This window comes from Ursus americanus, chromosome 3 (assembly GCF_024610735.1).
Source record: "Ursus americanus isolate L20-20 chromosome 3, mUrsAme1.1.p, whole genome shotgun sequence".
Taxonomy (NCBI): Eukaryota; Metazoa; Chordata; class Mammalia; order Carnivora; family Ursidae; genus Ursus; species Ursus americanus.
Genome location: NC_142129.1, coordinates 31,589,153 through 31,602,751, shown reverse-complemented (window position 1 = coordinate 31,602,751; position 13,599 = coordinate 31,589,153). Strand labels below are relative to the sequence as shown.

Sequence of the window (13,599 nt, the reverse complement as noted above, 5' to 3'; positions counted from 1 at the left end):
AAAACGGCCTTATGATTCATAAAGGTTAAAGCAGATCTACCTGATAAAGACCCAGAAAGGACTCCCCCCACCGACTACCACCCCAGATGTTAGATATAAATATACTCTCGTGAGATCCAGTAATCACAGTCAGAAGGAGATGCTCACATGATCCATCAGTTGTGGGAATGTGCTCCTGCCCCTCACCCTGCTGAGAAATCCATTACTTTCACAGTCGGTCACCATCAAAAGGAGAGAATGGCTCATTAGAGCCAGACATATTATTCATTTACTCTAGGATGCTTCCTCCCTTGAAAAAGTTGAATTGCGTTGCATGGGTCCTATAAATAAGTGATTAGGAATACAGATAATTCCCCAAGAATAATTAGTGACAACTGTTTTTACACATATGCTCTACTCTATGAAATTTTAGGGGTGACTTCGTAACTAGATTGGGTAAGATGTGGGGAACAACAGTGCTGTCATATACTATATTAATATGCCTATTTTATTCATCTAAATGCCTCACAGAAAATTTGACTTCTAAATAGTCAAAACACATTTAACTCTTCTAAATGCATCAAATAGTAAGTTTCTGTAGAAGGCATACACAAAGTTAGAACTATAAAGAGAATTTTAAATTTTGTGTTCACCACTGTCCCAAATTCTTACAGCGATGTTGGAAAAAGCCAAACTAGGTCAATTTTCAGCTTATTTTAAAAATATGAGTTCCATAATTTACCTTGGAAGCTGGAAAAAGAAAAAGATGTTTTGTAGAACTTTGAGGGCTATCTTCATTTTACACAACAATGAACTAAAGGCCAAATGAGTGATCTCTCTGACGTCATCTAGTGAATCAGAGTCCGCATCATGGGACTCCAGGTTCCACTTGTCTCAAGCTTTTCTCACATCATACATCTTGCCCACACTATTTCTTCACTAGGGGTCATCACATTTTATTTTTGAAATGATAACTTACGTATCACACTTGAGAATCAAACTGAAGAAAGACTTCTAACAGGAGATCCACTCAACAAATCTCACATATTTATACAGAAAACTATACTACTATCAACGCACCTGTAATTCTTTTGCATCTTTGTTCTTCCATCACTCAGACCTTATAAGTCCTAGCTCAGATGAACACAAGTTTTTTTTAACTCTTACCACGGAGAGTAGGGCACAAAGGAAGCCACATAAGCGATACACCTACAAACACAAGGCTCCGGACTCCAGTGCGTTCTGAGCCCCAGTCATTAATCATTCTACCTTTGTTTAGCCTTCTCTACCATTTACACTTCAGGGAATAAACTTCTGCCACTCTCCCCAAAACATCACCCAATGACCACTCAACTAACTCTCAGTCTACCCTAATACTCTTCTATCAAGAAAATTCACTCCCTCTACATCCTGTCTCCTCCCTTAAGCATGTATGTATATATATATATATATATATATATATATATATATATATATATATATATAGTTAAATAACCACATCAATCTCTATTTCCCTCCCTTCACTCTAAGGGAGAAAGACTTCCATCTGTTCAAGGTCAGACTTTCTTCAACAATTAACTTCACTCTCTCCTGTCACCTGAGACTTGCTCCATCCGTTATCACACTGCTCTTTGTAAATAATAAACATCCCCCTCTATACCGGCTCCTTCCAATTGGTTTATAAATGTATTCCACACTTAAAAATATTTTTTTATATTAAAAAAAAAATTCCAAGGCCATTGTGGCCCAGAGACAAAGTCTTTGTGCTTGCAAGAGTAAGCGATGGAGTACCAAGGTCTGATCCCAAACTTCTCAGCTGTGTGACCTTGGTAAATTCTCCCTAAAGTTCAGTTCTATTTGGTTTCCTTATCTGCACAATAGAGCATTAATACTTATTACTTTATAAGATTAAATGAGGCAATGAATGTAAAGCATGTATCATTGTGCCTGGCATTAAAATATGTTATGTTTTCAATTCATAATACAATAACTATTTGTGCTATTTAAAAGTATGTCACTTCTGCACAGTGTTTTTCCTCAGAAAACACATTTATAGGCAAACAATGATCTACAGAATTGACCATATTAAATATATAGATGGATTTTTTAATAAGTTAGATAGCAGTTATAATTCAATTACAAAGTACATCAGAGAAAGTTTCATTATCGATAATGGTGAAATAACTTTTATTAGAGTAGCTCTTCTGCAGATAATAATTACAAACCCTTAGAAAAAAAATATTTTTAAAAAATAACTATTTGAAGGCTTTGGAGAGGAGTAAGTGGTAAAACAGGAGAGGAGTACACCCTCCATTTAGAGGAGCCAAAAGAATTGGATGAGATTTGCCCTTGTATAGCTTTTCAAGTGAGGGCAATTCCCTGTCCTGGCAGCACGGGCAGCAGGAGCTCAAGCACAGAGTGCTCCCTATACTGGCTCGAGGAGTCAAAAATGGAACTAGGGCTGCCACAATTAACCCCATCAGAATCCGTGGCTGACTCCTGAATTACATATTCATGGGGGAGATACCACCTTGAATGACAGAGGCGGTTGCTGAATGGCTGAAAGAATCAAGCAAATACTTCAGCTATTGCCAGCTGCAAGGAGACATTCTGGAGTCTGAATATAAGCAGGTTAAGTGCTTACTAGAACACTTGAGGTGCTGTTTCCAGCCTTTCTCTCCTAAACACCAAACCACATCTGCTCCTGATCTTGAGACAAAAATTAGTTTTCAAGTTCCAAAATGCTGAATTTTACCTGTGTTCTCTTGTCCAAGTTTAAACCTCTAGATTCATTTACCTATATTTACAATACCTTGGTGCTGTGGACGTTGGGCCAGGTAATTTTTCTCTCGTGGAGGCCTGTTCTGTCCATACCAGGCTGTTCAGCAGCATCCCTGACCTTCACATACTTGATGCCAGCAGCACCCTCTCCCCAAATGTGACAACCAAAAATGTCTCCAGATGGGGGTGCCTAGCTGGGTCAGTTGGTACAGTGTGTGACTCTTGACCTTGGGGTTGTGAGTTCAAGCTGCCCACTGGGAGCAGAGATTACTTAAAAAAAAAAATTTTTTTTTTTTTTTAAATGTCTCCAGACTTTGCCAGATGTGCTGTGGGAGGCAAACTGTCCTTGGCTGTGAACCACTGGATTAGAAGTAAAGATTACATAGGAATTAGTTTCATTTTTTGGGACGCCTGGGTGGCTCAGTCATAATCCAAAGGCTCTGCCTTTGGCTCAGGTCATAATCCCAAGGTCCTGGGATCACCCTGGCAGGCATGGGAGGGGGGTGAGGTAGGGAGTCCCTGCTCAGCAGGGAGCCTGCTTTTCCCTCTCCCTCTGCCACTCCCCCTGCTTGTGCTCTCCCTTCCTGTCTCTGTCAAATAAATAAAATCTTAAAAAGAAAAAAAAAAAAAGAAAAAGAAAATTGGAATGGCCTTCTATATTTCAAGGAACTTGAATCCACAAATAAAAACTTTATCTCAAAGAAAATTTCTAGTTCATATGGCTTTACCTGTGATGTCTACCAAACATTAAAGAAAGAAATAATGCCAAACTTATATATACCCTTTCAGAAAAGAGAGAAGAAAATGTTCCAATTCATTTTATACCAGAATTACCTTGAAGTCCAAACCAGTCAAGGATTTTTCTTAATTTACAGAAAAATGATCACTCATGAATAAAGATGCAAACTTCCTATCAAAATACAGGCTAACCAAATCCAGCAATATACTAAAAAGATTAATAAAAGGTAACCCTCTGAAGTTTACCTCAGGAATGCAAGTTGTTTCAGTATTCGAAAATAAGTGTAATTCATCACCTTAAAAGACTTAAGAGAAAAACCATGACCACACCACACCAATAGATGCAGATAAACCATTTCACAAAATGCAAAACCCATTCATGATAAAAACCTCTCAACCTAGAATAAAACCTCAGTGACGTAAAGGGCATCTATAAAGAAGCACAGCTAACATCATACTTAATGTTGAAACTCACTCTTTCCTCCCTGAGAAAAGGAGAAAGCACTGAAGTCATCTCTCACCACTTCTATTCAACAATATACCACTGGAGGTTCCAGTCAGTATGATGATAGGAGGGTGTGGGGAGAACAAGGCAGGCAGACAGGCAGACAGGCAACTTAGAAAGCAAGTAGTAAGGTGGGTTCTATTCACAGATGATATGTTTGTTTACCCACAAAACCATATATAATATACAAAACAACTGCTAAAACTAATAAGCAAGCTTAGCAAGATCACAGGATACAATGTCAACATACAAAAATAATTTCAATACCTGTATACTAGCCATAAATATCTGGAAAAAAGTTTTTAAAAACACAGTGTGATTTATAACAGTATCAAAAACATAAAATACTTAGGAGTAGACCCAGCAAAAGGCATTTAAGACCACTACACTGAAAACAATAAAACATTGTTAAAAGAAATCATCAAAAACTAAAAAATGGACAAATATGCTATGATAATGGGTTAGGAGACTCAATCTTGTTCATGTCCATTCTCAACAAAGTAGTCTACAGATTCAATAAAATTTCAATCCCTGCAAAACTTTTGGGAAAACCAACAAACTGATTTCAAATTTGTAGGAAAACAGGCAAAACAATTTTGATAAAGGAAAAGCAAAGTTGATCTTTCCCCACCTGACTTATTTCACTTAGCATAATACCCTCTAGATCCACATGATTTCACTTACATGGGGGATTAAAAAAAAAGAAAACCACAAATGAAGAAACAAAAAACAGAAACAAATGCATAAATACAAAGAACAAAGTGATGGTTACCTGAGGTGGGGGTGGTGAAAAGATGGGTGAAGTAGGTGAAGGGGATTAAGAGGTACAAACTTCCAGTTAAAGAGGTCACAGAAATGAAAAGTACAGTAGAGGGAACACAGTCAATAATACCGTAATAACACTGTTTGGTGACATGCAGTAGCAACACTTACCATGGGGAGCACTGCATAATGTACCGAACTGTCCGACCACTATGTTATACACTAGAAACTAGTATAACATGGTATGTCAACTATACTTCAATATTAAAAAATTAAAAAAAAACAAACAAACAAAATCGAGACACTTACAGTTTCTGCATTTAAGGCTTAATATTTAACTACAGTCATCATTTTACCTGAAGTTCTCCTATACAGGTAAGACTAATTCATGATGAAAAAACTCAGAAGACTGTTCAGTGGTTGCTTGGATTGGGGAAGGAACTTATGGGGAAAGTATTCCAGGAAATTTTCTCTGGTGAAGGAAATATTTTCTATCTTATAAGAGGTACAGATTCCACAAGTATATGCATTTCTTAAGCTCATCAATCTGTATACTTAAGATGTATAAGTTTCACTTCATGTAAATATATCCTTAAAGAGCTGTTAAAATGGTGAATTCCAGGTTTGTATATTCGCTTTTTATCGTGCTATGGATTAGCAATTCTGAAACTACCCTGTGTGTTCTAGGCTCAAGTAATGAGTAAATCAATTTAAGTATAATGGGAGCCAGGTTTCTCACTATTGGAGAAATTAGTTTTAAATAGAGAAAGGACAAGAACATACTCTATGGCTTTGGTTTAGAATCAGAGGTTTCAATATCAGTATGAATTCACGGTTTCATAATAGACATATAAATAAAATATAAATATATGTGTGTTTATAAAAATATATATGATTATGGTAAATATACATAATTTCCTAGCTCTAGATTTGTCCCTAAACACCATTTTCCATTAAAAAAGAAATTAATGGTCCCAGGAGTAATAGCTAATTCCAGAGGCTGGGATAGGAAAAATGTAAGATGAACCTGGAATAGTTTGCTGCAAGAAAATAAGGAAGTACTCAAAGAATGATGGAAACATATCAAAAGGAGTCAGCTTAAAAGGGCTCTCACTGGCTCAATCTGGGATTGTTTTGAGCAGTGATCGAGGGCTGTGGACTTAAGGAGTCAGGTAGAGACAGCCCCCCCCCAACTCAACCACACATTACTACAATTATAAAGGAATCCTCACCTCCTATATACGTAGATTATGGAGTTCCAGTTGACTTTGTTATATTATTGTTCACTTTGTATCTACTCACAACCATTTTCAAGTAGTGGCCGAATTCCCTGAAGGGGAATTCTGCATGAGCAGTATCACCAAACCCTTTTGCAAAAAAAAGTGGATTGTGTGGAAGAGCTTAGGAGAACTTAGACAGCTTCATTGGTAGTGAGAAAGTGGGCGGTTGCTCTAAGAATAGCACCCAGACTGGAAGCCATGAATGAAGAAGCACCAAACAACTGTTTTTACAGAATGAAAGGGAAAACTATGTAGGTGGGAGCAGAGCAGCAATGTAAAGGCAATTAGTTCTAATTCAAAGTGGAAAACAGAGAGGAAAGCAATTAGGGTCAACTGTAAAATAAGAAAGCAGAATGCATGTTTGTCACAACCACAAAATACTTCTATGACATTTAACTATTCCTCACTGCTGCCCCAAATCATTCAATACTCACTCAGTGCCTTCTGTTCCCTTCACCTGGTCACCTCTACCCATCTGCCCAATCCTGGTCAACAAACAGCTAACAATGAGATACATTAACATATTTTTTCCTTATAGGGGCTACAGCTATCAGTCATGCTCTGCAGTTCTCATCTGACCCCTCCTCTTCATCTAGAGTTTCAAGAGAGGGAGGGCAAGACATGGATCAAGTGAACTACGCTCTCCTCCAAATCTCTGCTCACAGACACAGACCTCAGTCTCCAGTTCCCCCCTTAATAATCACTCTGCAATGCTCCCGGGGAGTCAAAATGAATTATATAAGATTCATGAATGAGCTAAAAAAACAACCATCCTTGTACAAGACGTCCTAAACAGGCTTTCTAAAAAATAGTATTTTAGATGATTCTCTATCACGTTATTCTTGAAAGTCTAGAGAGCAACTTTAAATTGTATTTCTATGTTATAAAGCATATATAATGATATGCTTGATATAACGGTATTATATAATGAAGTAGAGAGTGCTGAATACAAATGGCAGAACCAAGTACAATTCATCACAGGAAGAAAAAAGCATATGAAATAAATTAAAACAAATAATTTGATTGCTCTTTTCTGACCCATTTGTCATTTCTTTGGTTGTCTAGCACCTGAAACTCCTTCCTATGTTAGGAGCATTCTCCACCTTATGATTCTCCCCGGTAGAAGCTAAATACGCCCCATAGCTGCTTTCCTGATCTTCCTTACAGCCAGAGAGAGAGTGGGGGGCCTGTTTGGCCAACCAAATGCTCCTGCTCTTAGGCTTCAAATTGGAAATGAGCGTTGCAAAAAGCAGGGCCAGGGGAGGCACCACTTAAGACCTAGAGCATGATGGTAACAACCCACTGCAGACTAGATCGACAGTGATCATTCGTCAGGAACACTGGCTGATTAAGGCCTGGTCCCCCAGCTTTCCCAGCCATGCTCTACCACGCTGTAAGCCAACCAAAACACTTTCCTGCTTAACTCAGGAATACTGGCTTCACCAGCTCACACTAAGAATCCTGCCTGGCACATCTCGTGCTTTTCAACTTACCTCATTATACTAAGTTGCCAGCTAGAAGAAGCTATAGTTAATACAGAACGACTGTTAGTTTTTCACTAGTTAAAAAAAAAAAAAAAATTGCTCCCCTCTGAATTTTCTAGGTTTTGTTTTGGCTTCTGACTTGTAAAGGTTCTGTTCAAATCAAAAAGTCTTTCCTATTTCAGGGCTAGAAATTATACTTTATAAGTATAAATAAATGATTGAAAATAAATTAGAATAGAAATTCCATTAACATATGATGCACATGATAAATAATGAAAACCCAAATATCATTCCACCCTGGGTTACTGGCTCTAAACAGAAAGTAGATTACTGGAGGCAAAGTTCCCCATGATGATTACTCATTAGCTTATTCAAAGTGGCTTTACAGGCTTAGTCCATTTGCCAAATTGACTCTTGCCCAAATTTTCCTGGCACACAAATTACCAAACAGTTAACCCTCCTATTAGTAGTCTCAGCAGGAATCAATGCATGAATGAGCATGGAGCCTCTTCTCCCGCCTTGAAAGGCCAACCGGAGCAGTGCTCAGGCCAAATGTCTTAGAATTACCAAAGAGCTATGTCCAGTGTCAGATAATAAATACTTGAATTGTAGATAATGGGACCTTTGCTTTCCCCAACTTCTGTTCTGGCAGTAATTTAAAGAACTGGACTCATTTAAAATAATGGATTTTTTGTCTTTCTGATTTTAGATTTCTAGAGCTTCAATTTATTCTATACGCAAGAGACGTGAAGACGTTTGGTTAAAATATTTACTTTCAGGACGAAAGGTTACAGGTAATTTCGTTGCTAAAAAGATGACTTTGGTGTTTCTGCTCTTATCAACGGATGTGATATTTTCTTTAAAAGTAAAGATTCAGGATAAGAGTACAAAATCTAACTTCTCACATGCTACAATCTACCAGAAGAGAATATTCTTTATGGACAAAGAGCAGCACGGCCTATCAGAGCAACCTTTCACTGAGACTACACAGGCCAATGAATTTGACCATAAAGGACTCCTGTATCCCCGTTATACGTGGGAGACAGATCACTGGCTCATTTCGTATTAGCCTCTCAGGACCCATAGGACAGAAACAATTTCCTTTCACTTCCAGCCAGGTTGGAAATGACCCAGTCATTCAGAAACAAACAGGATGTAAGTTGATTAAAAAAAAAAAATCAGCTAGATAATAAAATCTTTGATTCAACTTGAAATGAGTTCCTTCCTTTTTCTCCTACAAGAGAAATGATAGATAAAATACAAAACTGAAGTAAAATTTAGGAAAGCATGCATTTTTATACATTAAATGCAAATTACAATGAAAACAAAATATTTTCTTATTTTTGATAGCACAGCATAAAACCCAGCAGAAATACTTTATTATGAAATAGCTCATTTGACACGTTAAGAACATAATTGAAATGTGTCTCATCCAAGAAATACAAATGAGCTTCAGTGACATCAGCTGAAATATACTGGCTCTTGCTTATGCGGTTCCTGGGGATTTCAGAAAATCTCCAGAGACCTCAATGGTTGCTCTGCAGGGCTTTGTAAAGGGTTTGTAAAGTCCAGAGTAAAACTGTTTGATTTTGCCTCACACACATGGAAAGCCTTCTAGTCTTCCGTGCTATTTTACCCAGTGCTTTTAGTTTTCTACCGCGGGACATACTGAAGAAGAGGTTTGCTTTCACTCAACACCTATACTGGAACATGGGCACATATATGTCAATGCAAGGATATAATTGCAGGGACACTAAATGACAGTATCATAAATATTTACAGTATACTGCATTCAGGTTCATTGTCAACCAGGTGTTACATGTGAACCATAACAAGTTCTCTGAAAAGGACGAATAGAAGACACACTGCTTTAATAATGGTTGGAAGAACAGATTACTTTTAATTCTAATCATACTAGACATTATTAGCTTCTCTGACTTCTTCACTCTCTTCTAATAAACGGAATTAGTAGTCTGGGAAGCCTATCAGAAGAACAAAATTTGAACTTATATTTCCTTATGGCTGATGGCAGTAAGTCAGGAAAGTTTTTATCACTTAGGACTCTTGGAAGCATGTACTCCAGTACAATAATAAATACGTGTATGTGTGTTGGTGGGGGAGGTGAGGAGGGGCGAGGAGGTTGGTTTAAATGAAACACATGTGAGCAGGAGCCTGGAGGTCTGCCCCAGACACGGCCATCAGACCCCAGAGGCGAGTTTGAGACGAACCAGGACTTCAAGATGACATGTTGTTAGATTGCATATACCACGCAAATTTCATTCTATTCTCCTCATGCTGATTTCATTTTCCAAAGACATAATTTAAAGAAGTAATTTCTAGTTCCAAAGAAATATCTGAGACAGTTGGGGACACCACCATCTGATCAGCGCCCTGGTTGCAATACTGGATCACACCCCCCCGCCCAGCAGTTAAGCATGTCTTATGGCACCAGAAAGGGAAGTCCAAAAAAAAAAAAAAAAAAAAAAAAAAAAAAAAAAAAAAAAAAAAGCATACTTTAAAGAAAGCATCAAAGTAACCTTTATAGGAAACATAATTTCTTTGTTATTCTTATTTTATAGCTTAGTGTTATTTTTGAATTATATTTGAAAAGGGTCACCAGAATCTGTCAGCATTTTGCCTTTTGAGGCAATTATCCCCACCCTTCTTGAAAATATGACAAAATTTAAGAACAAACAACAAGCCTGGAGAAGGCTTCTTCATCCTACACTGTGTTATAGGAAAAATGACTGTTTGAAAGTCTCAATACCTTCTTTTGTCTGCTTTCAGCAGCAGCCAGCTGTGTGGACATCCTTTCTTGCATCTTTCTGCAGTGGGCCATGACTGCTTCAAGGATGGAGAGGGGGTTGGTACAAACTGGCTTCTTCTCTTTATCGCCGGCACCTGCCTCATAGTCTCTCTGCAGTGCCAAGAATGGGTCATTCAAATTAAATCTCCCATACCGTTCCTGGATAAATACCTCCTTCCTGCGAGCCTAGAACAAAATCAGAGGAATGTATTGAAGAAAGAAATAAAAATATACAGAAAGATATTTATAAGAAGGTTTTGTGATTACTTTTCCAAATGGTATTCACAACTGTTTTGAGTAATGGCTTACGTATGATGTCAGGCGCTGAGCGAGAAGCGAGGGGAATGTGACCCCAATCCCTGTCTAGCCTGGCATGCCATTCAGCCTACTTTTAAATTTTCTTCCTTCATGAATGTCTTTTAAATTACAAATGAAGCAAATACAGTTTTTTCCCAAGATGCTCACTCCTTCAAGAATCTGTGTTTTAGGTACAGTCTTTTCTAGTTTAAAGTAAAATCAGAAGTACCAACAATCAAAATAGCTTCTAGCAAAAGTTCAAAAATAAAATTATCTCTACCTTGATAGAACTTTTTTTTTTAATGATTTTTTATTATATTATGTTAGTCACCATACAGTACATCCCCGGTTTCCGATGTAAAGCTCGATGATTCATTAGTTGCGTATAACACCCAGTGCACCATGCAATACGTGCCCTCCTTACTACCTATCACCGGTCTATCCCATTCCCCCACCCCCCTCCCCTCTGAGGTCCTCAGTTTGTTTCTCATAGTCCATAGTCTCTCATGTTTCATTCCCCCTTCTGATTACCCCCCCTTTCTTTATCCCTTTCTTCTCCTACCGATCTTCCTAGTTCTTATGTTCCATAGATGAGAGAAATCATATGACAGTTGTCTTTCTCTGCTTGACTTATTTCACTTAGCATTATCTCCTCCAGTGCCGTCCATGTTGCAGCAAATGTTGAGAACTCGTTCTTTCTGATAGCTGAGTAATATTCCATTGTATATATGGACCACATCTTCTTAATCCAGTCATCTGTTGAAGGGCATCTTGGCTCCTTCCACGATTTAGCTATTGTGGACATTGCTGCTATGAACATTGGGGTGCATATGGCCCTTCTCTTTACTACGTCTGTATCTTTGGGGTAAACACCCAGTAGTGCAATGGCTGGATCTTAGGGTAGCTCAATTTTTAACTTTTTAAGGGACCTCCACACTGTTTTCCAGAGTGGCTGTACCAACTTGCATTCCCACCAACAATGTAGGAGGGATCCCCTTTCTCCACATCCTCTCCAACAATTGTTGTTTCTTGCCTTGTCAATTTTTGCCATTCTAACTGGCGTAAGGTGGTATCTCAATGTGGTTTTGATTTGAATTTCCTTGATGGCTAATGATTTTGAACATTTTTTCATGTGTCTGTTAGCCATTTGTATGTCTTCATTGGAAAAGTGTCTGTTCATTCTACCTTGATAGAACTTCTATTTCACATAATACTTATCAAGCTCAGTCACAAAATATAAATCTCCTACAAGTTTTGTAGAGCCAGAAAGAATTTATAAGGATATCTGCTAAAGAAGAAAATACTTGATGAAATTTTTATGTCAAAAAGTCACAACATTCATATTTTGTGAAGTTTGACTAAACTACAAAAAAAAAAACCCAAAACCTAGAAGATTTAAGAAGATGCAAATATCTCCTCATTGTTGAAGGGCATGAAAATAGAGTTCAAAGAGTCCCAGAAAAGAATGTAACCTCATTTCACTCTCAGTGTCAGTCCGTTAATTTCACATCCACATGGCACTAAATGAAATTTTCTATAATTAGCCTACAACAGTCTTTGCATAAATGGAAAACAGTAGAAATATATTGAAACTAGCAACATTTTCCGAACTTAGGTCATGTAGAATAGCCACTTGAAAAAAATTATTCTATGTCACTGCCAGTGGAAAAACTAAATTACTTTACAATAAATCAAGCTAATTGTCCAAAACATTAAATGTTTTCTACAGAAATATTACATAAATTTCACTTTAAAAGTGCATTGAACAACGAGACTTTTCCATTTTTAGACCACTGTGAGCAAGCCAACAACTAGATAAACACAAGTGCAAATGACAAATGGGCAAATCTAACATTTCTTTTCCTATTACCAAATTAGATTAAGAAATACAGTTGACAAAAAGCCCAATTTCACCATTAAATTTAAGCTAGGATCATTTCAGAGGATCATTTTAAACTTAAAAGTCAACATGATTTATGAGTGAAAAAGCATTTGATATTTCTAGATTCTTCAAATTCAATTAAGTCATCAATAAACTGAGTATCACTTCCAAGATGCAATTTCAAAAGCGAGTTCATTTTGCTTTCCTTCACTTTTCTCTTAATTTTTGTTCAACGTAGTAACTCGTCCTCCACCCCTGGATGAAAACCTGAGATACCCCTATGAATTTTCTCTTACTTTTTTTTCCTCTTACTTTTCTCTAAATACAAGTCTTATAGTCATTTTAAGACATAAACCTGTCTCAATGCACCTTCCTTTTCCCAGCAAATATCTGTGGCAGGGTAATCTGTACTGCCTGGGAAAGGAGGGTTGATGAAAACATCTCTCCCTTTACATAAATTGTCTCCCCCTCTTTCTAAATGGTTTCCATTCTCTCTGGGCTAGAAGGGCCTGCAAGTGAGGGGAGCAGGATGATTCCACCTGACTGGTTCAGTTGGAAGACTAGCCTTACCAACTGAGTGTCGTGAATATTTAAAGCCTACTGTGTCCCTATGAAGTGTCTGGTGACTTTAGAGGGCCACCACCCTCTCGTCCCACTGCTGGGGTCTCTTCAACTATAGTTTCCTTCAATGTAGGTCATCAATTTAGGACAGACTACATAATCTGCAAGGCCCAGTACAAAATGAAAACAAAGCTCCCTTTGTTCAAAAATTAAGAATTTCAAGATGGTGACGGCATACCATTTAACCGAACGGGGGCTTTCCTAAGTGCATGGCCCTCTGCACTGCACAGGTTGCACACCCATGAAGCTAGCCTTGCATACACTCCTTATGTAGCACCTAGAACACAGTTTTTGTCAGAAGAGGTTCCATGTTCTCCTGACTTCTCTACTGAACAGGACCTGAATCAATCTCATTCCCACACTCTGGTGCTTATGGCCCAAGCTAGTCTATAGGAAGCACTCATGAAACTTCACCTAAACACAATCTGGGAATGCAAGATGACAGGACACCCAGTTTGTAATCT

At 37.9% G+C, this 13,599-nt stretch overlaps 1 protein-coding gene across 2 annotated transcripts in view; it reads right to left on the bottom strand.

Annotated features, from left to right (window-relative positions):
• The window catches only part of CTTNBP2 (cortactin binding protein 2), a 146,001-nt gene that overhangs the window by 74,340 nt on the left and 58,062 nt on the right, over positions 1 to 13,599 (bottom strand). For both annotated transcript variants that reach the window (XM_045792778.2, XM_045792777.2), the window contains exon 3: positions 10,297 to 10,521. In XM_045792778.2, the coding sequence (XP_045648734.2) occupies positions 10,297 to 10,521 (225 nt within the window). The remainder of the gene's footprint in view (positions 1 to 10,296; positions 10,522 to 13,599) is intronic.